This window comes from Tenrec ecaudatus, chromosome 8, assembly GCF_050624435.1.
Source record: "Tenrec ecaudatus isolate mTenEca1 chromosome 8, mTenEca1.hap1, whole genome shotgun sequence".
Taxonomy (NCBI): Eukaryota; Metazoa; Chordata; class Mammalia; order Afrosoricida; family Tenrecidae; genus Tenrec; species Tenrec ecaudatus.
Genome location: NC_134537.1, coordinates 7,721,800 through 7,749,763, shown reverse-complemented (window position 1 = coordinate 7,749,763; position 27,964 = coordinate 7,721,800). Strand labels below are relative to the sequence as shown.

Sequence of the window (27,964 nt, the reverse complement as noted above, 5' to 3'; positions counted from 1 at the left end):
GCTGACCCCAGCAAAGCGTCAGGAGGCAGAGCTCTGGGACGTGTGAAGAGGTGGATGAAGCTCTGCAGGAGGACCAGGGCCGTCCTTTCCTGACACAGTGCAAAGCTAATGGCTTCTTCTCCAGGGAGACTGAACCACAGGGAACAGAAACATGGCCATAAAAAATGCTGCTATTTGTAAAATGCTGCTTTGCTGAAAGGGGCATGAAGGGGAAACAGAGACAAGGCAGGGACAGAATTCAAAGAGATGACAATGCATTCAAGAAACCACAAACAGCTGCTATTTTTAAAAAGAGAGCGGGCATTCAGATAGCCAAAAAGACCTCTTAAATGCTAAATATACCCGAAATAAACTCAATAGAAGAACAGGAAAATGCAGATTAGGAAAGCTTCCTAAAATATAATAAAAAGATAGAGACAGAAAATTGCAAGGGGTGGGGGTAGTAGGGGGAACGTAATAACCACAATAAATGGTGAATCTAGATAATGCAGTGGAAACTCTGAAATAGAGAACATGAAAGATGGGGAATTGTTTCTCAAAGAAATAAGTCAAGACTTTCACAACCGAAAAATGAAATGCCAAGTCCAATCAGGGAAAAAAGGCATATCGTCCCAAAGCATCAGACCACCAAGCAAGGATGAAGAGAAGACTGAAATTCTGTGTGAATGACCAGGCCACATGGGGAATCAGGGATCTGGGATCCGTGATTATTATTAGGGATCAGATTGGCATGGGCCTTTCTACAGCAGTGCTGGGGGCCAGTAAGCAGGGACTTCCAAATTGGAGGGGATGGGCACAAAAATGTTTGCAGACATACACAATCTGAAAAATGTATTTCTTACAAAGGGAGAATGATTGCTGCTGGTGTTAGTTAACTTAAAAAAAGGGGTAGGAGAAGTAAAGGTAATTTTTTTTAAGCTACAAAGTGAGGACAAAAACCATGAAGTTTAGCACAGCATAACAAGGACCCCAGAAAGGATTTCTCCAAGGCAAAACGCTGATGGGTTACTTGATGCTCATGTAAGACAAACTAAGTCTAGGAGTGGGTCAACGAATGACTCAAAAGTCCATAGAAAACCTGCATCCAACACAATGGCGGTGGGGCTACCGGTACCTTAAAAGCCAAGTAGACTACAAAATAAGGTAATTGTCAACTCAAGGCAGGAGTACCCAGACAAGAAAGAAGGCATCATCATGCCACCCTACATGTTTAACTGAGAAGAATGTTGACAGCCCATGTGTGCACAATAATCCAACCATTAAATGCTAATTTACCCCAAAGCTGTGAGACAAGTTCTTTGGATGGAGGGAGGGCCAGAAGTATGTGATAGGGGGTGTAATAGACTCAAGTTAAACTTGTATACAAGGGAGTCAACAAAACTGAAAAACATGCTGTTAGGGAGCTAGATTTAGGGGCGGGGGGTTGTCCCTACCGTGCCTGTGAAGGCCTCCTCCACAGAGAAGGTTGGGCAGAAATCAGGCAACCATTTGACGCCTATGAAGACCCACACTGAGCATGCTCATGCTCAAGCCCCCAGCCAGGGTGGGCTAGGGTAAAGGCAGGGAGCAAGCCCTGGGACGCACTCTTGCTCTCTCGTACCTGGCTCCTAGTGGCGGGGGAGGGTTAGTTGCCCTCCTGCAGGGCCCACAGCCTCTTTCTTACTCTCTTTTATCCTGCTCCTGGTCAGTGGCGGGTCGGAGGGTGGGGGTGCACACACAGGGCTTGCTCCAGGCCTTCTTGGGGCCCACAAGCACCTGCTCCGGGCCTACTTGGGGCCATAGCTTCTTGACCCACATGCTCTCGGCCTCTAGGGCTTGTGGGCTTCTGCCCACCCAGGTTCCCCCCAGTTCTGCACATGTGGGAGCTCTTTATCACATGGTGGTTTGTGCCCGATTGTGAATGCCAGCGTGGCTTGGCAAGCTTCCCAGGCATGGCGGGTACCCTTTTGAGACTGCAATAGGTGAAACTTGTCCCGTCCTTCATAAAAACCCACTTGAATTAAAAAATGGGCTTCGGTGTGAGTTCTTTCATTGTGCGAAGCCAAGAACCGAGGCATTACCCACTGGAGAAACGTAACAATGCTACCTAGAAAATGTAGAGGGAGATACTCAACAAATCCAAACTCCTCACCATAGCACAGCCAGAGGTCAGAGCACCTCCCCCTTTGGGTTTCTGAGACTGCACACAGCCCCGTCCTTCTCCTGTGGGGCATCTGGTGGTTTCAAACTGCTGACCTCGTAGTGAGCAGCCCAGCATCTAACCCACGACACCACCAGCCCTCCTAAGAGGTAAACAGGAGAGAGAAAACCAGAGTCAACTTGAGGAATTTGGAAATGGGCAGAAAGTTGTTCTTCGGTTACTACTCTTACAGGGATATTTAAGCTTAAAATTTATGAATATGTACCATTTTCATAAAAATGACTGAAAGAAAACTGAATGTTCTTACTCACATATATGCAGAAAATGAAGAAACCTAGTATTTAAAATATGTCAATGACTGATACACAATTTGTGGTTTCAGAGAGCAGGGAGATCCTCAGGGCCCAGAAGGGAAGCATCTTTTAAAAACATGTATCTTGTTCTTGAGAATATACACAGCGAAACATACACTAGTCCATAAGTTGATACATGTACCATTCAGAGACAGTGATTACTATCGTCATGGTTTGCAACATTCTCGCCCTTTTTTTCTGTAGTGGTTTCACACTGGGCTGCTAACCACAAGGTCAGCAGTTCAAAACCCCCAGCCACCCCATGGGAGACTGATGAGGCTTTCTGCTCCCAGGAAAGAGTTACGGTCTCAGAAGCCCACTGGGGCGAGTTTGACCCTGTCCTGCAGGTACAATGTGAATGAGAATTGGCTTGATGGGAGTAAGTGAAAGAACGGAGAAGCAGCCTGGATATGGGTGGCTGTAGGCTCACAGACTCCCAGCTCACCTGCATCCTGCCTGCCCTGGGACACTGCGCCCAACTCCTCCATTTCAAGTCCTCTGGAAGCCCAGTCTCCATGGCTGTCCTGGAGAGACCGCTGAGGGACACCCTCCGGCTGTGCAAGTTCCTCTTCATGGAGTTCTCAATCCCTGACGAGCGTTCTAGGGGCAGCCCACATACTCTGCACCAGCAGAATCCTGATGTGGATATGGGCGGGCTGAGGCTCTTCCTGCACAAGTTCGGCAGTGTCCCAGCTCCATGACTACCTTCATGACTCGCTTGTCCTCACGGTTGACAGCTGAGGAGCTGTGATCCTTGCTGTGACCTGTTGGGAATCCTGTCCCCCGAATGTGCTGAACTGCCTGTCTGTGAATTTGTACTTCTAGCCCCTCCACTGTGAGGGCCTGAGGGATTAGACATTCCAAAAAAAAGTAGGAGAAGCAAGTATTTGGTTTTAAGACTTCTAGGGGTTAGCTTTTGGTTTAAGGTTTAAAGACTATTTCAGAGTAGCAGCTTCAGGGGCTCATCCAACGTTTATGGCTCCAGGAATACTAGCGTCCAAGGGACTTTGAAACTCGAGTCTCCGTTCTCCCCTTTTGAGTAGGACTGTTCCATAGAATCTGTGATCAAACTGTGCAGTCGTGCTAACTGGGAGGTCTCGGGGCAAAGGAGGCTGTTAGTACTCATGTAGGCAATTGGCCCCACATTTTGAATACCCCTTTTGCATTAATAGATGCTCTTTCCTTTGTTGTTCCAGATAGACAGACACCAAGTGATGTACCTTGGGTAGCCACTGGCAAGCTTTTGACACCTAGGCTTCAAGCAGTACAGTAGGACCTGACACAGAACCCTAACCCCAAGGACAATCAGCTGGGAAGTCCTGTGAAATATCCAACCCAGGGAACCAAATCCCAGGAGGTTCTTGGTTGTACACAGGCAGCCTTTCTGTCGGTGCAGACTGCTCACCTTTCACAGCTACACAACTTACCCACCGCAGTGACAGTCATCGCCAGGGCAGCCCTTCCCTCGATTAACAACGTGCTTCCGCTACTCTTAACCCCCTTCCCTCCTGCCCCGGTGGCCACTAACAAACCTCCGTCTCTAGGGTGGGAGCGTCTGGGCCACCCTGTCGTTCCCCGGGCACAGCTGACTCTCCTTTTCAGATAAGGGCACTTCCAGGAGCACTCCTCCAAGAGTGGCTCAGCCCGGCACCCCCGATCAGACGGCAATGCCTACTCGCCACAGATGCCATGGCCGCATCTTCTCGTGGTTCTACTCTTTCCAGGCATGTTCTAGCTTCTGACGGACTCTCAATGCTTCCAAAACGGAGGGGCCAAAATGATGGAGGCCGCCAGCTGGGCATGACACCTTCCCTATCCTGGAGAGCACTCGGAAAGACGGGCGCCCCTGTGGCAATTCCAACCTTCTCCCACAGGCGACCCTCAGCAGGGTGCTTGCAGCCTGCTTCCCTGCGTCTCAAGGGACCGTACCCACTGCAGCAGGGATGGGGAGAGACGGCAGGGGACCTGGTTTCCAGAAGGAATGGGTAATGGACAAGCAATCCAATAAATGAGACGCTGATGTTAGAGAAAGAGACTGCTTATTAAGTTTGCTTCTTAAGAGATTTGATTACACGTCATGCTTACAAATGATTCGATTCTATTTCCTCTTACGCTGGAAGCTTCATGTGCTCTGGGCCCTGGTGGGTGATGAGCACTGGGAAACGGGAGCAGAGATCCAACACGGTGACCGTTCCTTTTGAAAAGCTTTCTGCTTTCTCACTGTCTGCTCACCACGGACAAACGATGACCTCCTAGGTGACTGCCGGGGGAAAACGGCCTGAGCCCAGGCTTTAGGTCTTGTTCTCTATGGGGTTGGTGAATGCAGATGGCACAGGGTTCCGGGTGTCTTGCCAGGGTTCTCTCCAGGTGGCGTGGTTTTGCTCTTCCCTTGGCATTCTATGCAGGGGTTTCATCAGAGGAGCCACGCTCCTAGACCACACAGCAGCAACTCACGCTGACGCGCCCTGAGGCGACACTCCACGCGTGGCCTGGTTCCTAACCATGCAACAGACCCAACTGACGAAAATCCATTCCCCATCCTGTCACACTGCTACAGGGATTCAGAAGCCAGTGCTATCCATATGGTTGATTAGCGGGTGGGAGCTGCAACCAATCCCCATGAAAACAACCACCACCGCTAAGCATCGACGCGTGAATGATTAAATGTAAGAATAAGCACAAAGCCAATTCCTGTGGAGACGGGGTCAGGTAGAAGCCACATCTCCACACTTATCTACCACTCAACCCCTGGCAGCCGCCATGCACCTTCCTTTGAGTCCCACAGTCCACCACAATGGTTCATGGAACTCACGGTGAGTGATATTCCTCGTGAGGATCAACAGGATCTAGATCCCAAGGCGTGGAGGCAAAGTCTCCTTTCTTGGGTGCAGGAAGGAGTGCTTAGCTCATCTTGGCCAAGGCACCCTCCTCATGCCTTGGCCGGATCGGCTCTTAGTCCCCTGTGGACTGGCTCTCTTGGCCCTCCCATCTGTTAACACCAGCTCTGCCCCTAGGTCTCACAGGGGCTTCTCCAGAGGCCTCCAGTGTTAGAGCCCTTGACCCGTGTTGTGGTTTTTAAGAGGTCTCTGTCTGTCTGTCTCTCGCCTGCTCACTGGTTGGTTCTCTCTCTTTTCTACTTCTCCCTGCTGCTTCTCTTCCCACTTCTTTCTTCCTCAAAAATCTGTGTGGGACTGGCTGCGCATACAATCAGCGTGCTCACAGTAACCCTGGAGGATAGGATCGCGCTAACTGTGCCTTACGGTTTCTGAGCTGCAAATCTTCATGAGGCCAGACAGCCTCGCCTCTCTCTTGCACAACAGTGAATGGATTGGAACCGCTGACCTTGCAGCTCACAGATCAGTGCTTTAAGCCACTGTGACCACAGGCCTCGATGTTGTAAACACAACTCCTGGTCCATTTCAAAACAGGGCTGATCCCAGCGGAGGACCCACAAAGTGATCAATCCTTTATTTGCAGGCTAGGCCACAGATCCTTTATTTGTATGGTTCACAGTTACTTTATTGGCATAGTCTATTGACCAATCCTTGCAAGGTGTATGCCAATCACAAGACAGGCTGCAGTTCAGGGTCAGGCAGAGAGTATCAAATCATCCTTGTTTACAGCTTACCAAGGTATTGTCAATCAATGCGGACAAAAGTAACAGACCCTCTGGTACAGAAAAGTAGAGGAAAGGAGGAATCATCCAGGCTGCTTTTCTAAAGGGCCACAGCCTAGTCCACATAAAAGACTCATTCCACCACAACCGGCCCAGAGCGTCCTGCGTTGCCAAGGAGGAGCACAGGGAGAGCTCAGCCGTGTCCTCTCCGGGAAAATGCAGGAGACACAAGGGCAGAGGTGGAGGCTGAAAGCTTTCAGAAAGAGAACACTGACATCACATCGTTTGACAGAATGAAATCTTCAAGAATTTTCTTTTAAAGGTGCTCAAATATGCGGTGGTTCAATCAGCCAGGATTGAATCAGGTGAGACTGAAGTGTGGTGTGCCAGGGAAAATCATTCTTTCTTCTTCCTTCTCTTTGATTAAATTTTTTTTCCCCTATAAAAAGGACTTCTTTCTTCTTCCTTCTTTTTGATTAGATTTTTTTTCTCTATAAAAAGGACTTTGTTCTCAGATGGCAAAACAACAGGCAAAAAAAACTTTATCAGCAAATGATCTATATGACAAACAGCAGAGAGGCACAATTAAAGGGGGGGGCAGCAGAAAGTAAGATGATCACAAAAAAAAAGCTGGCTTATTGTTCATGTTCTTGAAATTACTAAAGGAGCCAGATGTCAGAGTCTATCTGAGTCTAGCTAATTGGGGTAAAGCGTGGCATCTTCTAAAGTCCAGGCTACGTGGCTACATTGAAATCCGGGTTGTTTTATCTCCTGGCCATTAAGAGCCCCACTCAAAAAAGGACTGTTATGCGTGTAATAAATCAACAACCGTCTCAACATTTACAAACAGAAGTCGTCTTACATTGGAGAGGCCTTCTGCTAGAACTAATCATCTGAGAAGAACAGATCTCTAAATTACCATTAGTGTCAGTAGAATGCACCATGGATTTAGAAGGCCTGACACACCATTTCTATTTATCTTCATAACCATTGCACTTGGCAGTTCAGCACGAAGGGAGCTTGTTTGAGGGCTGACGCCAGGCTGTGGATATCAGCCCTGTTCTTTCTTCTGCATGGCATCGTCCAGCTTCTTCCTTCCCACTTCTCAGCTCTCCAACTGTGTTACAACAAGGATAAGCGTGTCCCTCATCCTCACTTCACTGGTACCTGTCTCCTTGCAGCCTAAAAACTACGATAACAATAAAACTTTTTACCCAGAAACAAGAGCAGATTAAGAAAACCACAAAATACCAATACATCCTAGCAGCTTGAGGTGAGGAAGAGAAAACCACAGGTGGGTGCCACCTGCCCCCTTTAAGATCATAACATCGCATTTTAAAATTATGCAGGTAAAGATGAGCAGCTTGAAAAGGTACCATACCCTTAGTACCGAGTAAGGAGCATCCTCAAGGCGCAGACATTTGCTGTGCACAAACTAGTCTAGACCATAGAAATGGATGAACAGACCCTCAGCTCAGTCCGAGAAGCTGCAAGACAACCATATCAGAAGGGGAATCAAAAACCAAAGACTTGAATCACTTATGAAAATAGATTTTCATGAGGGTGGAAGGTAGAGGAGGGAGGAAACAAAAAAAGAGGAGTTAATACCAAGGTCTCAAGTAAGAAGAAAATGTTTTGTAAAGGATGTACAAAGGTGCTTGATGCAGTGGCTGTATGGATTGTTCTAAGCATAGTAAGGGTCCCCAATAAAATGATTTATTACAAATATATATTTTAAAAAATCATAAAGTATCGGCAAAGAGAACCCAACAGTGAAATCAGAATTATATATCAATACCAAGCATTAATTCAGGAATGTAGAGATGGTTTTATATCAAGGAAACTATCAACATAATCCCTTATTAAAAGAAGTAAAGGGTAAGATGTCATAGCAATAAAATATAGAAGGGATTTTATGCTCACCCCATAAGTATAAATTCTAAGTATTTCCCTCTATTTTGTGATTCAATGTAATTATCCTGTGTGTTGTGAATTCTACTTCTATGATGTTAATGCTGAAGGACCAGAGGCAGTTATGCTAAGGAAGAAGGAAACAATATACAGGATTAGGTTGTATCTTGACTTCATCTCTCTTGATATATAATTGAAGATTCATTTATTTTTTAATCATTTTACTGGGGGCTCCTACAGCTCTTATCACAATCCATTGTGTCAAGCACATTTGTACATATGTTGCTATTATCATTCTCAAAACTTTTTCTTTCTACTTGAGCCCTTGGTATCAGTTCCTCATGTCCCTCCCTTCCCCACTCTCCCTCCCTTATGAACCCTTGATAATTTATAAAAAATTTTTCATGTCTTCCACTGTCCAATGTCTCCCTTTACCCACTTTTCTGTTGTCTGTCTCCCAGGGAGGGGGGTTATATAGATCATTGTGATTGGTTCCCTCTTTCTCACCCCACCTTCCCCTTTCCCTCCTGGTATTGCTACTCTCATTATTGGTCTGGAGGAGTTTAACTGTCTTGGATTCCCTGTGTTTCCAGCTCTTGTCTTTAACAGTGTACATCCTCTGGTTTAGCTGGATTTGTAAGATAGAATTGGGATCGTGATAGTGGAGGGAGAGGGAGGAAACATTAAAGAATGAGAGGAAAGTTGTATGCTTCATCGGTGCTATACTTCACCCTATCTTGTCTCCTTCTCTAGGGATGTCCATTTGCCTACAGATGAGCTTTGGGTACCCACTCCATACTCTCCCTCATTCATAATGATATAATTTTTGGTTCTTTGATGCCTGATACCTGACCTATCAACACCTTGTGATCACGCAGGCTGGTGTGCTTCTTCCATGTGGGCTTTGTTGCTTCTGAGCTAGATGGCTGCTTGTTTATCTTCAAGCCTTTAAGACCCCAGACACTATATCTTTTGATAGTCTGCCACCATCAGCTTTCTTCACCACATTTGCTTATGCATCTGCTTTGTCTTCATTGATCATGTTGGGAAGGTGAGCATCATGGAATGCCAGTTTAATAGAACAAAGTGTTCTTGCTTTTAGGGAGTACTTGAGTAGAGGCCCAATGTCCATCTGCTACCTTAATACTAAACCTATATATGCCATCATCATTTTCAAAGCATTTTCTTTCTACTTGAGCCCATGGTATTGGCTCCTCAGTTTCCCCCTCCCTCCCCCATCCTCTTTCCCTCCCTCATTAACCCTTGATAATTTATAAATTATTGTTATTTTTTCATGCCTTACACTGAACGATGTCTCCCTTCACCCACTTCTCTGTTGTCTTTCCCCCAGGGAGGATTTGTAGATTATTGTGATCAGTTCCGCCTTTCTTGGAGATTTATTTTAAAAATGCTTTCCACAAGAGCAATATGAATAACGAATCAACAAAGAAAAACACGGAAAGTACAGAATTTACATGAGGAAAGTCACACAACTTTAATAAAACACACATAACATACCAACTGAAAAATGGAGACTGTGACTTTGTTTTTTTGAAATGTAAACATTTTAATTCTTCTAAAGTCCATAAATTTAATAGTTTCAACCAAACCCTAGACTTTGTTAAAACAATGATGAAATTAAAGTGCATATGGAACAATAAATATGTAATTGCCTCCTAAGTTTTTATGGAAAAATTGTAGGAGGATTTGTCCTTTCTAAAATTAAGGAAAACCAGTTAATAAAACTATTATTCAAATGTATGCACCAACTACTAAAGCTAGGGTTGAATAAGCTGAAGAACTTTACCAAGTTCTTTAGTCTGAAATTGCTCAAAAATACAATCAAGATGTATTGAAAATGAATGGCAGTTGGAATGTGAAAGTTGGAAACCAAGAGCAAGGATCCCTCAGGAAATATGGCCTTCATGAGAGAAACAAAGCTGGACATTGCATGGTAGAAGCTTGCAAGACCAGTGATTTTGACACTACAAATATCTTTCTTCAACAGCAAAAATGGTAACTAGGCTGTTGGACCCCACCAGATGGAAATCATGAGTGAAACTGACTACATCTGTGGGAAGAGATGAAGGAGGAGTTAATTATCATCAACCCAAACAAGACTATCAATTGCTTGCAAGTATGTTCTGGTTGAAGTGAAAGAACATTAAAACAAGTCCACAAAAAACAAAATACAACCTTGAGTACATCTCACCTGGTTTAGGAACATCTTAAAAACAGATTGGGCACCTTGAACACTACTAATGACTGAAGACCAGAAGAACTGTGGAATGCGATCAAGGACATCATCCATGAAAAAAAAAATAAAGCCATTAAACAGACAGGATTTAAACGATCAAAAGAGATGTCAAGTGAGACTCTGAAACTTGCTCTTGATCATAAAATAACTAAAACAAAAGGAAGAAATGATGACATCAAAGCTGAATGGGAAATTTTCAAAGGGTGCTTTGAGAAGACACAGTAAAGCGTAATGATGAAATGTGCAAAGACCTGGAGTTAGCAAGCCAAAAAGGAAGAGCATGTGGAGGGTCGCCCACGCTGGAAGAAATGAAGGCAAAATTCATGCCTGGAGTTTCCACACTGAAAGTCCATGGGCAAAATACTATGTAGGAAACATCAGAAGAAGACGGAGGGAATAAATACAAAGCATGACTGTCCCATAGGAACTGGTTGGCAACCAACCACCTCAAGAGGTAACATATGATCAAGAATTGATGTCACTGAAGGAAGAAATCCAAGCTGCACTAAAGACATTAGTGAAAAACAAACAAACAAATAAAAAGAGAGCTCCAGGAGTTGACACAATAGCCATGGAAATGTTTCAGCAAGCTGATGAAGCCCTGGAAGCAGTTACTCATCGGTGCCAAGAAATGTGAAAGACAGCTACCTGGCCTACCAACTAGAAGAAATATTTGTGACCATTCTAAAGAAAGGTGACCTAACAGGATGCGGAAATTGTATACAATATCATTAATATCACACAAAAGTCCAATTTTATTGAAAATAATTTTTAAATGGCTACAGTTGTATGGGGCAGGGGTCGCCAGAACTTCAGGCCCTGATTCAGAGAGAACACGGCACTAGGGATATATCATTGCTGATGTCAGATAGACCTTGGCTGAGAGCAGAGAAGAACAGAAAGGACTTCATTTGCATTTTATTGATTATGCAAAGGCATTTGACTGTGCGGATCAAAACAGATTATGGATAATGTGATGAAGAACTGGAATTCCAGAACATTTCAATGGTGCTCCTGTAGAAACTGTGCACAGACCAAGAGGTGGTCGGTGGCTTTAAGTCAGGAAAGATTTGCATCCGGTTGTGTTCCTTCACCATCCTTATTCCATCTGTATGCTGAGCAAGTAAGCCAGGGAGCTGGACAATATGAAGAACTCGGCATGATGATGCAAGGAAGCCTGTGATAGGGAGGTTTATGAACACACGTGGGATTAATCGAAGACTGGAGAGATAAATGGCTGGGCGAACCTCATCATTTATCTGGCACCGGTTATGAAAGACACAGAAGACCGATGGATTTGCAGGAGGGTGCTGGGAGAATACTGCAAGCATGAGGCTCGCCAGAAGAACCAGCAAATCCGTCTGGGAAGATGTACCTTAGCAGGTAAGATGGTGAGACCTGGTCTTAGATACTTCGGGCATATTCTCGGGAGAGTCCAGTCCCTGGAAAAGGGCATCAGGCTTGGTAAAGAAGATCAATAAAAAAAGAGGAAGGTCCTCAAGGAGATGGATTGGCACTGTGCCTACCCCAATGGGCTCCCACGTAGTGACAGCTGTGAAGGTGGAGAGGACTGCGCAAGGGTTCCGTCTGTTGAGCACAGAGCTGCGCTGTGTGAGAACTCACTCAGTAGCACCCAATCCAAATGACAACAGTACTGAAACCTACCCTAATGGTTCTAATCAAAACAACGTGGCTTAGCCCCCAAACAGACACATATCCGTGAATGTAGCAAAGCATCTCACAACATGTGATATACACAGCTTTAAAAATTATTGAAAACAGATTTCCTTCATAAACGATATTAATATGAACGGCAATCTCTTTGGAAAAGTTAGTTGAACTCCGACATTAAAAACAAAAAATCATTTACGTTAATTAAACACCTAAATGTCGGTAAGACACCAAGCAAACAAACCAGCACAACCTGGATATCCTACAAGACACTTTGACAGATTATTTGGAGGCCTTTAAGCAAGGCAGGAAAACCAGGAAAAATATAAACGTGGGCTGAATGAGGAACAACACATATATGCCTGAAATAAAATTTTTAACAAATAGAAGAAAATATCAGTAACATATATGATCACCGAAGACCTAAATATATTTAACATATAAAATATCTGCAAATTGATTAAAAATAATAAACTATAACACCGAAAAATTCAGGAAATACAAACCTAACCGCACAATGTGCATTCTTAGCCACTAGTCAGGAAATGCAACCTACAAGATAGTACTTTTTGCCTCACTTGGAGAAAAATATTTAAAAGATAGAATATGTACTAAGATGTACTACTGTACTAGTGTGAAGTTCTCATTTATAGCTGTGGGAAGATTTGGTGAAATGATCCTGCTGCAGCTATTAAAAGTAAAAATGATGTCTGTTCCCGTCTGGAAACCCACTTTTAAGAATATAACCTATTGAAAAAGAGTATATATTCTCTTTATGTACCATATATTTAAAAGGATACACATATCATATATAAGGTAAATTAAATACATATTTGAATCTATTTACATGTAAATATATAAAAATACATATCCTTTTATCCAGAATCTAAGCATATTCTGAATGTCTATCAACATAGAAGAAGTTAGATTCCATAGGCTACTGTATTTCACAGCTATTACAAAGACTAAGACACAGATCTCTATTGACATAGGCAGCCCTGTTGTAGCTATGGAAAATATGTTCCCGAATGGCATATCCCTTTCAGGAGCACAGATTAGGATCCAAGAAGTAACGTGAGAGTAATCCTATTCTGAATTCACAGTTCTTTGCATAGTGCTTACCTCATCCTCACGGATGGAAGGGATCGGTTCTACTCTGACTTACACCGTTGCTCTGAGTCCAGACCCACCCAGTGGGTCTTTAGACAGGAATGTGGGAGCCTTGGTGGGACATTGCTGAAGCAGCCAGCTGCCAGCCAGAGGCCTGCAGTCAGAACCCACTGCAGCGCTGCACGAGAAAAGGCCAGGGGGCTGCTCCCATGGAGACCACAGCCTTGGAAACCCTTCCGGTGGGCCCAGCTCTGCCCTAGGGGTTTCTATGGGCTGGAAGCTACCTCCCGGCACACAACAAGCAAACATGAATTGGAGGACCTCCTGGTGGCACATCACCCACCCATCACTGGGCAGGAGAAAGACGAGGCTTCCTATCCATAGCACTCCAGTCTCGGAAGCCCACAGCAGCAGGTCTTCCCTGCCCTGTAGGGTTGGTATGTGTCAGAATCAACTCGATGGTGATGAGTTTGAGTCTTGAAAATGATTTGTGGTACTTATCTGAGGACTGATCTTTCATTTTCCGTTTGCTGCACGATGTCTGTACTGCATAGGTGGCAGGAACCACCTGGCATGTCACTTTAGAATGAAGTCTCAGTTGTGAATCAAGTCATCAATGATCTGGTAATTGCTTTCGGAGGCTTCCAGTTGCCTAGCGTTCTCTGCTCGTGTATTTTTAAACCGCCGGGAAGCACGGAGCCTTTGTCCTGCTCTGAGCTGTAAGCGTGCACAACAGGGCCAGGCTCCCAGGGCGGATCAGGCTGTTCGCTGCCTGACCGTGGGCAGACAGCACGCGGAGACAGTGGGGCTTGATTTCCTTCCAGCATTGTCCCTGGGCTCTGTGGCCTCAGGGGTTTCTGCTGCCCCCTCGGCACACATGCCACTCAGACCCACCCCTCCATCAACACATCACGCTGTTCAAGGAACTGTGCACTGCAGCAGATGTGACCCAGCCTGGGCGGCTGGGGCGAAGGTGGGCATGAATGGGAGTGTTGTCAACTAGTCGTGTTAATGAGAGAGGCCCATCCCTTGCACACCACGGGAAGGAACAGCACCGATGAGGAAGCATGTGGGAGTCAAGGGGAGGAACGACCCGAACGCCTGAGAGAGAGATACCAGGCCCAGGGCTTGGCACAACCTTCCCACGACCACACAGTCCAGACTGTCCGGTGCACGACAGCTGGGAGTCACTGGAACTGCCCTCGGTTTCCAGGAAGTATTAGCTTCCTCCTTGTTCTCCAGGGAAGAGATGGCGCAAAGGAGTCGGACGGGAACGAGGCTACCATTTTCAGCAAGCGGGATTCAAGGGGAGATGTCACTCTCATTCCGTCACTGCCATCGAGTCGTGCCGACTCATGGTGACCCTACAGGACAGGGCAGAACTTCCCCGTGAGTTTCCGAGACGGTCTATGTGAGTAGAAAGTCCCATTTTTTTCACACACAGAGATAAGATATGGAACGGTAAGGTGACGTGGCATTTCTTGTACTTGAGTGTTATGAGGCAATGAAATACGTGACTGTACATAAACTATTGGTACTTTGCTCATCGACTCTTTAATGCCACCACCTTGAGGTTGTGCTGCGTGTCATGTCGGGGGCAAGTTCCTAGACCTGAACGGCGTGAGGACGTGGCGGTGGAGGTGGTAAGTAGGGAGGAAGAGGCTGAAACCACACCACAGATGGAATCAGGGGACTGTCCCAACCTTCACCACCCACATTGTTCCGGAGCTCACTCAAGAAGATCACTGGAGAGGGTGGTGGTCGTTAGGTTTTGTGCCCACTTGGCTGGGCCAGGATCCTCAGGCCTCCCCCGCCACAATGTGCCTGAACAAAACGCAAAAAAGTCCATGGCTAGATCTGCTGCGAGCAGCAAAGCAGTGGTAAAAGAATTAGGAGTTTTTCATGTCCGTAGCCACACAGGTTCAAGTGTAGTTCACGTTACAGACCTACATAACCACGACGACACAGCGAGGAAAGAAATGCTCATGATGGGGAAGCAATAAGCAGGCAGGGCTTCCCAGGGGAAGCGGAGCCTAAGCTGGGTCTCAAAGGAAGCGAGCATTGGGTGGGCACAGCGGAGGGCCACTGAGCAGAGGAAGAGGATGAGTGCCAAGCATGGAGGCCCAGAACCCGAGCACTCCAAAAGCTCAGGGTGGGAGAGGGAAAGCCCAAAGCAAACTAAATGCCATCGACTCCGCTGACTCGTACTGACCCCGAGGACAGAGTGGACGCGCCCCTGGGGGTTTCCAGGGCCGTCAGGCCATATGGAAGGGAAGCTTCAACCTCCTCTGACAGAGCAGCGGGGGGCTGCCTGCAGGCCCTGCAAGTCGCCGTCCAACATGTAACCATGAGAGCCCCGGCCCCTCTGGAAAGGAAGCCAAAGGAAAACAACCGGTTCTCCATGTTTTCCACCATTGCCTTATTTCATCGAGTCTCCACCTCTTCTCTTTATGCCACGCCAAGCACTAACGAAACCCTTCCACTGACGCCACTCGACAGTGGGTTGCCACCCGAAGAGGTCCTGTACAACTTCTTCAGAGCAGGTGCTGGATCACTCTGGTGCTGGACATACAAATTTACAAAAATATGTAAAAGATGCTGATTCACGTGTCCCTCCGTGACCTTCAGTTCCAAATCAAGGGCTATTTCAGAGCTGCTACTGCTCCAGCTTATCCCCACGCGATCCTCTCCCGTGGCCTCCGCAGCACACTCGATGCGGCTCCAGGGTTTTCCTGCCAAGAGCTGGCCCCCATTGGCAAGTCCCCATGCTGACAGTCCCTGACCTAATGCACAGAGATCAAGGAGAGGTTCTCAGCACCACCTTCCTCTTTTCCCCCACGGCTCCTTCGCAGTGGAACAAGCAGAAACGCGGCAACCCACGTGTGCCACCAGGAAAAGCATGCGTGTTTGTTCATGTGTGGACAACGGAGACTCTACACTGACAGCTCTGACAGCCAGGGAAAAATGCAGACTCGCCCAGGGGTGTGACGTGGTGAAAAGATGTGCCATTCGACTCAAGGAAATGCTGTGGTACTATCTCAAACTGCTGACATACATGACAGTGCTCCCGATACTGACACAGAAACCTCCTCTCCCAATTACCCTCGAGACGGGCTTCCCTGTTCACACCACAAATAAAAGCATTAATTAAAGCACAAGTGTGCAAGCCAAAAAAGAAAGAAATGTTCACTCGTCACACCTGGAAAACCACCTCGGCTGTAGACAACATCTCAGTGTTGGAATCCTAAATCTGGTTGGCATAATATACAAACTGTTTAGAAAAACCGGAGGAGTTTCTAGATCTGTGTGACTTCATAAGGAGATCAGAATAGGAAGGGTAGCAGAGGCCATGGTTGCACCGTGGGATAGGAGGTGTCAATCTGGTCAGATCCAGGCATTTCTAAAGGGCCAAGCAAAGACCCTTCCTCCACAACAGGCTCAGATCAATACACGGCGGCTTTGGTGAGAGCCTGGCAGCATGCCAGGTCCTGTGCCCTAGCCCAGTCTCTCCAACCCTGTAACCTAAGCTGCTGCTAAGTCTGAAGTAGTGATTCTGTCCCCTTTGGTTGGTAAAGAGCCCTGGGACGAAGATATAAATATAACTTTGGGTAAGCCTTATCTTAAACATATTAGAAGCTTGGCAGGTGAAATAGTTGTATCGCTGAGGCAATTATATACGGTTTGTAAATAAAGTTTAAATGTTAACCAAATGAGCAAATGTGTTAATAGTTTAGGGAATCTTAACGTTCTTGTACCTGTGGAAAGAAATGATGAGGAAACTGAATGCAACACCGAGTGGGTCCCACCTGAACTTAGAGGCCATCTCAAGAATATAGCTGACACACTGAACATGTGTGAACGAAGACCAACGCCTTGTGGGATGACATCAAGAACATCACAGATGAAGAAAGCAAAGGGTCATAAAAAAGCCAGGAGAGAGAAGATAGAAAGTATAATATAAAAAGGGATGTCGGAAGAGGCTGAGATGTAGAAGAGCTAAAGGGACTGGGAGAACTGATGACGAGAGAGTTGAACAGAAAGATTCACAGGGCAGCTCAAGAAGACAAAGGACAGTGTGGCAGTGAAAGACCTGGCGCTAGAAAGCCAAAGGGAAGACCTCATCAAGCATTTGACCGAAAGAACTGAGCTGCAGTCCGGATGAATTCTAAGGGCACCATATCAGAAGAGTGGGTCGGTGTTCAACTGTTTCAAGAGGTTCCACATGATCCAGACATGATTGGGGCTAAAGGAAGAAGTCGAAGCTGCACTGAAGGCACTGGTGGAAAACAGGGCTCCATGAATTGTGCAAATATTGATTGAAATGTTTCAACAAACCGAGGCAGGCAGTGGAAAGCAATCGGGAGGACAGTCATCTGGTCAACTGATTGGAAGGGATCCATCCTTGCGCTCCTTCTAAATGTAACACAGTGGAATGTGGAAATTGTCAAACAACCTCTTTAACATAACATGCAAGTAGAATTTTACTGAAGATATTTAAAAATGGTTGCAGTGCACTGACTGCCAGTTATTCGAGTTGGATTCCAAAGGGACGTGGAACCAGGAATGTTATTCTTACGTCAGATGAATCATAGATGAAAGCAGCAAATACCTGAAAGATGTCTGCTTATGTTTTACTGGCTATGCAAAGGCATTTGACTGTGTGGATCGTGACAGAATATGGATAGCATTCCAATAATGGGAAGTCCACACATTTATTTAATGTGCTGTGGAACCTGTACATTAACCCAAAGGCAGTTTTTTAAAAAGAATCGGGGAATGTCGCATGGTTTAAAATCTACCACAGCGTGTGTCCAGGTTGGATGCACTCACCATGCATACTCCATCCACAGCTGAACAAGTAACCTGAGGATCTGAACCACACGAGTTAGAAGAGCGCAGCAACCTGAGATGTGCAGATGTCACAGCCCCGCTTGCTGAAAGGGAGGAGGATTTGCGGCACTTGCTGATGAACATCAAAGACTATTTATGATAGAGAAGAGTTTGAAGGTATCAAGGATTTCATTTTACTTGGATCAATAATCTGTACTCATGGATGCAGCATCAAGAAATCAAATGATGCATTACATTGGGTCAGTCTGCTGCCCCAAACCTCGAGATGTCACTTTGCGGGCTAAGTGGTACCTGATCCCAGGTGTCTATTCCCAATTGTCTCATAGGCATGTGAAAGTTGGACACTCAATAAGGAAGACTGCAGAACTGATACATTTGAGTTACAGTGTTGGTGAAGAATGCCGAGTATATCATGGGCTGTCAGAAGAACAAACAAAGCTGTCTTGGAAGAAATACAGGCGGGATGCTCCCTGGAAAAAAGCATGGCAAGGTTTCTTTGGACCAGCTCTCAGGAGGAACCCGTTCCTGGAAAGGCCCTCATGCTGGGTCAAGTGGAAGAAGAGGAAGCTTCTCAGAGACATGATGGGCATCGTGACTGACAACAGGCTCGATCACCAACGCTGTGAGGAGGGTAGGGCTGGGGCATTTCTTGTCCGGAGGGTGGCTGTGAGTTGGGACTGAGTGGAAGGCAATGGATTGAGTCAATTGTCTAAGACAGGTTAGAATTGCCCTTGTGGGTGCCCTACACTGTTAACTCTTATGGGAGTGGAAAGCCTCACCTTGCTCCCTTGGAGTGGCTGATGGTTTCAAACTGCTGACCTTGCAGCTGGCAGTCCAACACATTACCACGATGCCACTAGGGCTCCCATGCTGTGTTTACTCAGACACTCAGCTTTTGAGCTGAGGGCAAGAACCATTCTGTTCTTACAGGTATTCTCTGAATATGGAAACACAAGTAACGGTGAGTAATCTTGTCCCTGCACAACGCCAGCCTTACATAATTAAAACGCAAAGCCAAAGCAATTAAAGAGCAAAGCCAAAACAATGTCACCGACAACAACCACAAAAATCTGCACTAACAGAAAGATAGAAAGCCTCGGGAATTCATTTTATTTGAAACTCACCAATGAGTATCTATACAGCTTTCTTTTCATGGGAAGAAGGTTCATTGTAGGTGCTCCCATGGGGCACCTCACCTTCCTTCTCCTCCGAAGTCTCCCCCACCACCGCCCTGATGGCTCAGGCCCCTGTTGTCAGCCAGCCCTCCTCCTGGCCAGCTGCCCTCCTGCCACTGCTGATGAGACTCCTGCACAGGTGCCGTGCCCGTGGCCCATGCAGGTGTGTAGCCTGGCCACCAGCAAGTGGAGTGCCAGAACAGAGCAGCGTTCATCCACACACTGACCTTGCTCCATAGAGGGAGGCTAGCTTATGGGACACGGGCACAGCACCTACAATGAACCTTCTTCCCATGAAACGAAAGCTGTATGAGGGAGCCTTCCAAATTATTTTTTGGTGGAAGGATGAAATGAAAAGATAATGGGATTGTAAATGAAGGCTGAGCATCATAGTGGGACAAGAGAAAAGTAAAAGGAAATAGAGGAAAGAGCTAGGAGGCAAAGGGCATTTATGGAGGTCTAAATACAGGCATGCACATATGTCAATATATGTATATATATTTATATATCATGATGGAGAAACAGATCTATATGCATATATTTATAGGCTTAAATTTAAGGTAGCAGATGGACATTGGGCCTCCACTCAAGTACTCCCTCAATGCAAGAACATTTTGTTCTATTAAACTGAAATTCCTTGATGCTCACCTTCCCAACACAATCACTCAAGACACAACAGGTGCATAAGCAAATGTGGTGAAGAAAGCTGATGGTGCCACCTATCAAAAGATATAGCATCTGGGGTCTTAAAGGCTTGAAGGTAAACAAGTGGCCATCTAGCTGAGAAGCAACAAAGCCCACATGGAAGAAGCACACCAGCCTGTGTGGTCACGAGGTATTGATGGGATAAGTTATCAGGCATCAAAGAACAAAATATCATATCACTGTGAATGAGGGGGAGTGCGGAGCGGGGGCCCAAATCCCAACTGTAGGCAATTGGGCATCCCCTAACAGAAGGGCTGAGGGGAGGAGACAAGCCAGTCAGGGTGCAGTATAGCACCCAGGAAACATACAACTTTCCTCTAGTTCTTTAATGCTACCCACCCCCCACTATCATGATCCCAATTCTACCTTACAAATTGGACTAGACCAGAGGATGTACACTGGTACAGATAGGAAATGGAAACACAGGGAATATAGGACAGATGAACCCCTCAGGGCCAGTGGTGAGTGGCAATACTGGGCGGGTGGAGGGAAGTTGGGGAAGAAATGGGGAACCGATTACAAGGATCTACATATAACCCCCTCCCTGGGAGGCAGACAACAGAAAAGCGGGTGAAGGGTGACGTTGGACAGTGTAAGGCATGACAAAATAATAATAATTTATAAATTATCAAGGGTTCATGAGGGAGGGTGCTGGAGGGGGGGAAATGAGGAACTGATACCAAAGGCTCAAGTAGAAAGCATGTTTTGAGAATGATGAGAGCAACAGATGTACAAATGTGCTGACACAATGGATGTATATATGGATTGTGATAAGAGTTGTACGAGTCCCCAATAAAATTACTTTAAAAATATTAGATGGGGGAAAATCACTTATCTATGAATAAAGGAATGAATAAAAAGTAGGAAGGGAAATAAAAGATCATGGGATTGTCCTAGAAGTTTTTGAAGCTTCCCTCATATTATTCACTCCCCTCCTTGCTGTGGAGGACCCTGGTGGTGCTGTGGGTTAAGCACAGGGCTGCTAAGAGAGGGGTCAGTGGTTCACACCCACTAGTTGCTCTGTGGGGGAAAGAAGAGGCTGTCTGCTTCCATGAAGGTTTGGTCTCAGAAACACGAAGGAACAGTCTGCTCTGTCCCACGGGGTCACTAGGGGCTAGCAGTGGGTTTGAGTCTGAGCGTGACCTGTGCCAACATTGAGTTTACAGGTGACCCACATTCTGCCAACTTGCTTCCAAATCTGTCCAGGAGCTGGGGGCGGGTGGGCAGGGAGAAGAGTGCCAGGAGCCCTGGCTGAATCAGTTGACCCACGAGCGTGACAAGGTCTATAACTTGGGACACAAGAAGCCAATGCAGATCATGGTGATCTGGTCTGATCTTGCGATCTCCCACTTCCTTCATCCTAAGGCTCGTTTAAAGGAGACCACTACAATTAGGCATGTGTAACTCACTGGTTCTACAGCTCCCCAAAACCTAGTTGCTGAAACATGGTGTGATTCAGAGAGTAAATCCTAAGGGCTCCCTCTGGTGGTTGGAAACCCCTTTGAACACTGTCAGTGCTGACTAACGGAAAGAGGCGGCCACTGGCCTTGGGGCTTCAACTCTGGGCTACAAACCAAAAGTTTGGCAGGTTCAACCACAGTCCGCTTCCAGAAAGATTTACAGCCTTGGAAACACACTGTGATCGTTTTATCCCGGTCCAGAGTCGCTCGGAGTCAGAACGGGCTCTACAACAATGGGTCTGGTCTTGAACTTGATGGAAACTTTGACTTTATTTTTCTTTCTTTCTTTTTGTTAGTAACTTCTTTCCCCCTAGGAAATCCAAATCTTATACATATAACCCATCAGCTACTCATCCAAGTATGTTGAGGAGAAGATCCAGAGACCAAATGCAAGCACTCCCGTGCCACAAAGCCCGTTCATCTGCTCAGGCACAAGGAAGAGGAGGCAGGCGGACAGAGGAAGATGGTTGTGTTGGGCACGGAGGGAGTGCGCTGCCACCGTAAGAAAACAATCAAACTTTCTCATGTGGCTGTGACGTCAACTCTGAAGAAAGGAAGGACCAGCTCCTAAGGAGGTGTAGGCCATCCGGGGCCATTCTGACCGGCAAGACTTAACTGTCCATGCTGTGGTGGTGCTCTGGAGTAGGGCTTGGGCTGCTAACTGCAAGGTTACCATTTCAAACCCATCAGCTGCCTCACGGGAGCAAGCTGAGGCTGCCAGCTCTTGTAAAAGCTTGCACTCTAGGACTCTCTAGATAAGATGGCCATGAATTGGAGTCCACTCATTGGCAGTGGGTTTGGTTTTTGGTTTGGGGAGGTCATGCAGAGAAAGGTCTTATCACTTCACAGCTTTGCATCTTATTAAAAAGTGCACCCAAAGGAAGGAGGAGGGAGGTTAGTCGGGTAAAGGGCAGGACTCGTGGTGACTGAGAGGCCAAGGAAGCATCGCGCTGGGCTACAGAATGAGGCAATAAAAGCACAGGAGGTGGACAGGTGAAGAACTAAGCACAAACAAGCAAAGGAGGAAAGGACAGAGGAAGCCAGGAAAAGGCAGGACAGATCTCCCCTGGGAACTGTCAGAAACAATTATGAAACAGAAGCCTGGTGCGATCTGTGTATCACCGATTACAGTGTGCCGGGAATAGGATGTGGGGGTAAGTCACAGCATAGTTTCTGCCCTTGCTAAGAGAGATGTCTTTGCTTATTTATTTAACCAGGTTAGCTCAGACAGTGTAGAGGAGTGAAATAATTCTTTTCAACAAAATATCCAGAAGGGAAAGGCCACGAAATTATCGTGAATCAGTGGCTCAAAAGATTATCAGCTAATCCAAAGTCTTTTTCAAAGCTCATGTAGAAATGAGGCAGAGAGGAAGACAGAGTGGAGACCCAAAGCCCATCTGTAGACCATTGGATATCCCCTCATAGAAGGGTCACAAGGCAGATGCGAGCCTGTCAGGGTGCAGTATAGCACAATGAAACATATAACTTTCCTGTAGTTCTTTAATGCTACCTGTCCCCCACTCCCATCATGAACCCAATTCTACCTTACACATTCGCTAGACCAGAGCATGCACACTGGTGCAGGTAAGAAAGAGCTTGCATCACAGGGAATCCAGGACATATAACCCCCTACTCTCAATAATGAAACTAGCAATACCAGGAGGGAAAGGGGAAGGTGCGGGGAGGAAGGGGGAACCAATCACAATGATCTACATATAACCCTCTCCCAGGGGAATGGAAAACAAAAATAGGTGAGGGGGAGAGAGCAGTCAGTGTAAGACATGGGGAAAAATTAGAAATTATCAAGGGTACATGAGGGAGGACAAGTGAGGGAGGGAGAAAAATGAGGAGCTGATATGGAGGGCTCAAGTAGAAAGAAAATGTTTTGAGAATAATGATGGCAACCTATGTACAAATGTGCTTGACACAATGGATGGATGGATTTTGATAAGAGCTATATGAGCCCCCAATAAAGTGATTTTTTAAAAAGAGGTGGAAAAAATGAAATCAGAAGCATCCATCTTTGCAGTCCCAGTACGTTGGCCTAAGTACAATCTGTGGCTGGTGGCTGCGGGTCTTTTTAAAATACTGATTAAGTTTTATGCTGCAGAAGCATGCCGTTGTAGGTTCTAGAAAATGTTGAGCATGGGGTCCATGGTCAAAATCAACAGTGTGTCGGTCACGTGACCTTCTATAGGAAGACCAGATTCAAAGGAGTGTGTGCGGACTTGGCACATACTCTCTGGGGGTCGCCAGCTCTGCTAAGGACTGCCTACAGGCTGGATCCCCTCCTGTGATTTCCCTGGGGCACTGACAGTGAATCAGCACCAAGGGCTCCTCAGGCATTGGTGAAAACCCAAACTGTCCTCAAGCGAAGCCCCTGACTGGAGGTGAGAAGGGCCATGATGTTTCTGACACATCAGAAGGGAAGTCACGTGCTTTCTTCGCATTCTCTTCTCAGGAAGTCACCTTTCAGGTCACAAAGCCCAAACACTGTCACTTGAGGACAGACATTCCAGAGGAGAAGGTGACAGAGCGCTCACAAAGTCAAGGCGTCAGAAGCTGTCAGTCTGCTGGCTTGTTTCAGTTGGCTCTTATTCTGATCATCATTTATTTATGTTCAACCAAACAGTAAGGGGCCCCAGGGCAGAGACCTGACCTTCTTTCATTCCCAGTCGTCCCTTCCCCACTCCACCCCCGCTGTGGGATGTTAGGAGCATGCATAATAGAGATAAAAGGGATCGATGGAATAAATGAGTTTTATTTTTCCATTTGTAGCACAGATAAATGTGCCTTGCTTCTCAGAAAGAATTTAAGATGTAATTCACTGAAAAAGAAAAAAAATGGTCAAATGTTTTTCCAAAGTTGTTTTTGGACAATGAATGTAACACAGTTAAGGTATAATGTTCCTGCAAAGCTGGATTTAAGAGTGATACATTTTACTCCACTTTACTGAATGCCTGTTTTCATAATTGTCAAAAGAAATACCGGGCTCTGAAAATCCCACCCAGACCTTAGTTACTACAAATCACGGATACTGGTATTCTTGTCTCAGAAAGGCAATTCCATTCTCTAAATTGCTCGGGCCAAATCTGGGAGTCACCCCTGGCCCCCTCCCTTGTAACATTCTAGCTATTATCGTACCTGCCTCGTCACCACACTTACTCAATCTGTATGCGGGACCAATCTTCAGAGGAGCTGGCTTACACGAAGAGCGCGGCATCAGGATGGGAGGAAGACTCGGGCACAACCGGAGCTGTGCGATGGCACTCCCTTGCTTGCTGAAGGTGAGGAGGACTTGGCGCCCTTGCTGATGAAAATCAAGGGGGGCAGCCTTCAGTACGGATTGCAACTCGATGTCAATTCCTCACAAATACCGCGCAACAGGACCAATAGGCAGCATAACGGTAAAGGGAGAAAAGACGGAAGCGGCGCAGGATTTCACAGGGCTTGGACCCACCGTCAGTGCTCGTGCAAGCCACGGCTGAGAAGTCGCATGGCGCACTGCACTGCGTCAATCTGCTGTATGAGGCTTCTTGAAAGTGTTGACGAGCAAACATGTCACCTTGAGGACTAAGGTGTGCCATCAAACCAAACTTGCTGCCACCAAGGTGATGCCGACTCATGGCAACCCTGGAGGACAGGGTACAACTGGCTCTGTGAGTTTCCGAGAACACAGACTTTTACAGGAGTAGAAAGCTCCATCTTTCTCCTGGGGGATTTGAACTGCTGACCTTTTGGATGGCAGCTCAATTTGGAAGCATGTCACCAGGGCTCCACGAGGTGCACCTGGGCCGTGGTGTGTTCCATTCCCTCATGTGCACGTGAAAGTTGGACACTCAACAGAAAGAGTGAAGAAGCATCGATGCGCTGGAGAGGTGGTGCTGGCGAGGAATCCTGTGGTGGCAAACCGGCCCAGGCTGCCAAAAGGGCAAACAGGTCTGTCTTGGAAGAAGCGTGGCAGAGTGCTCCTCAGAGGCAAGGCAGGCAGGACTTCATCTCATGTACTTTGGGCAGGTTGCTGAGAGAGCAGCTCCTGGAGAAGGGAAAAGGAGGGGCAGCAACATAGAGGAAGGCCCTCAGAAAGATGGTGGATACCGGGCTGCAGCCATGGGCTCTCAGGCACAGAAACCCTGTGGGATAGCCAGAGCTGGCGGTGTTTCATTCTGTTGTGCACAGGCTCATGATGGCCTGGATGATGCAATTCCCCAATCTGTCCATCACGTTTCCAGATTCATCTCCAATGGAGGCCTTCTATAAAGGCTCCCAGGGGGTGGAGTGGTTACTCCAGGGCTGCTACCCACAAGGTCAAGACCACCTGGCCATGAGCTGAGTCCTCCAGCCACAGGAGCCTCTCTGCTGCCTCCAGCCCCACTGAGGGGCTTCGCCGTACCCACTCTCCTCCAGGACCCTCAGGGGAGTCCCCGTCCCTCACTGCCGAGGCCTTGCTGTCACCCTCTCTGGGAACCATGTCAAACCACGTTCCCTAAGCCCGTATCCCACACCCATCACACCCTTCCCAACACTCTCCCTCCCCTTCCCTTTGCCCCTTAGCATGGAGAATAGATGCACACACTGCGTGTTGCATTGACTAATCTGTTACTCATCATCCTCCTTAAAATGTACTCTCCACAGGGTGGAGGGCGTCCGTCTCTGTTCCCTGGGGTACTGTCACTGCCAGGAAAAACGCCTGGCACCGAGCAGGTGTTGTAAATCCATTTTGAATGAACTGAAGAAACTACAATTCCTGTTGAGTAGGTTCTTTCATGCCATGGAGATGAAAACCAAGCTTTACTGGAGCTTTTCACCCCAAAGTTGAATACTCTTCTCTCTGCCTTTTCTCTCAAAACCCAAAACAAACCAAACCCAAAACACATCACTGCCATCAAGTTAAATTCTGACTCACGGCGACCCTACAGGGCAGGTAGAACTCCTCGTGCTGGTTTCTGAAATCTGAAGTCTTTACGGAGGCCGAAAGCCTCGTCCTTCTGCTAAAGAGTGGCTGGAGGTCGAGCTGGTTTACCCTGTGGCTGGCAGCCCAATGGATAGCCTGCTCCAGCAGCAGGGCTCCTCTCCTGGGCACTGCCTTCCCTCACGAGAACCAGAGATGTTTCTGAAGAGCCTGTGCAGAAGGCAGGGTGCATGTACTGCCCCACCTCCACCGCTCACACACAGGACGACAGAAGAGACAGGTGTTCACTGAGGGTCAGGGGCAGACTCGGAGCTCACACGAGTGTGAGGGAGTGTTCTTCCTGGACCCCTGGAACTGCTAGCCCCTGGAAGTTCAGCACTCAACCAGCCCGAACTGCCTGTATGTCCTCATAGGTAAGGGGAAGTCCTTCTGAAAGGGCCAAAATAAAGGATCTGTCACAAACCTCTGGTGGTGACTGTGACAGGTAGGTTTTGATGACAACCTGGCACCTGTATGAAGGTACAGGTGGGGTTTCGCCTGTCCATCAGGTCACAGCCTGATGATCTCCCCTGGAAGTGCAAGCGAACCAGCAATCTGTTTCTCTCTACCTTCCTGCTCAAGAGCTGCTCGATGTCAGCGTCACATGGCTGCACGCACCGACCGGCCTGTGATCTTCATTCCTGCCTCTGCATCAGTGCATGTGGCTGCGTGAGTCTGAGGGCCTTGTGGGTTTGAGTAGGCTGGGATGTCATCCTGATATAGCATGGCTTCTGGATACAAAGCTCTTTCTTGAACATGCAGCAGTGTCCTTGGATTTGTTCCTCGAGCCAACCTGGCCCAACATGACCCGAGAGTGCAGATGAGTCCGAGGTGGAGCCCAGGTTCAGAACAGGCGTGTCTCTGGGCCCCACTGGATGGGGACCACCTTTCCAGAGCTGGAGAAAAGCATGTACACACTTCGGGCTTTTCCTTGACGAGCCCCAAGGGGTCACTGTGTCACTGTTACCAAGGTCGGGATGGAATACGGTTCACAAAAGGAAATGCAGTCCGCGTGGCTCTGCTCTTGAAGAGAAAGGTCAGACCCCACGGTGGTGACAAATGGGCACCCAGAAGGGTCCCTACAGTGAAGGCATTCTTCTGCATCCTGATTGTGGGGGGATTCTACATAAAAATATGCACTCACACACAGAGGATGCATGTACAATTGGGGCAGCCTGATGAGGACTGGGGGACAGCGGCATCAATGTCAGTATCCGGGTTGTGATACTGTACTATGGAAACCACTGCCCATGGGCCTCTGCTGACTCACGGCGACTCTACGGGATAGAGTCAAACAGCCCCCTGGGGTTTCAGGCTGTCACTCCCTCAGGAGCAAAATGCCTCGGTTTTCTCCCTTGGAGCAACCAGCGGGATCAAACAGCTCACCTCGTGGTTAGCAGCCTAATGTACAGCCAACCACACCAACAAGACTGGCACTGCAGGAAAGTGGGCAAAATGTGCTATTTCTTACAATTGCATGTGAATCTCCAATTATCTGTAAAAAGTGCTAATAAAAAGTCATAAAGACCATACCTTGTCATAGTCTGCTTGGGCATGTTCTCTCAAATCGCAGTGGCATATGCCACTGTGCCCAAGGCTGTGTGTTTGTTGAGAGAGGAACGTGTTTGAGTCAATTGACGCTTAATCGAAAGCTGCCAGACTTACATACAGACCCCCAGCAGTCCTCCTCCCAATCTGCCTCTTGTCTAAGTCTATTCTGTGTACTATCTCCAGTGAGTGGGGAAAGGGGATCTTTTCAAAGAG

At 47.1% G+C, this 27,964-nt stretch overlaps 1 protein-coding gene across 5 annotated transcripts in view; it reads right to left on the bottom strand.

The window, feature by feature from the left end:
* ANO10 (anoctamin 10) overlaps positions 1-27,964 on the bottom strand; it is a 222,140-nt gene that overhangs the window by 88,431 nt on the left and 105,745 nt on the right. The window contains exons 12-13 of one of the 5 annotated variants that reach the window (XM_075555986.1): positions 24,415-24,559; positions 23,991-24,076 (exon numbers count right to left, since the gene is read on the bottom strand). The exons of 2 other annotated variants lie outside the window; for them this stretch is intronic. In XM_075555986.1, coding sequence (XP_075412101.1) covers positions 24,051-24,076; positions 24,415-24,559 — 171 coding nt within the window. In that variant the 3' untranslated portion in view covers positions 23,991-24,050. Of the gene's footprint in view, positions 1-23,990; positions 24,560-24,797; positions 25,286-27,964 lie in introns of those variants that run through there. 2 more of the 5 variants (XM_075555983.1, XM_075555987.1) reach the window with 2 other exon arrangements.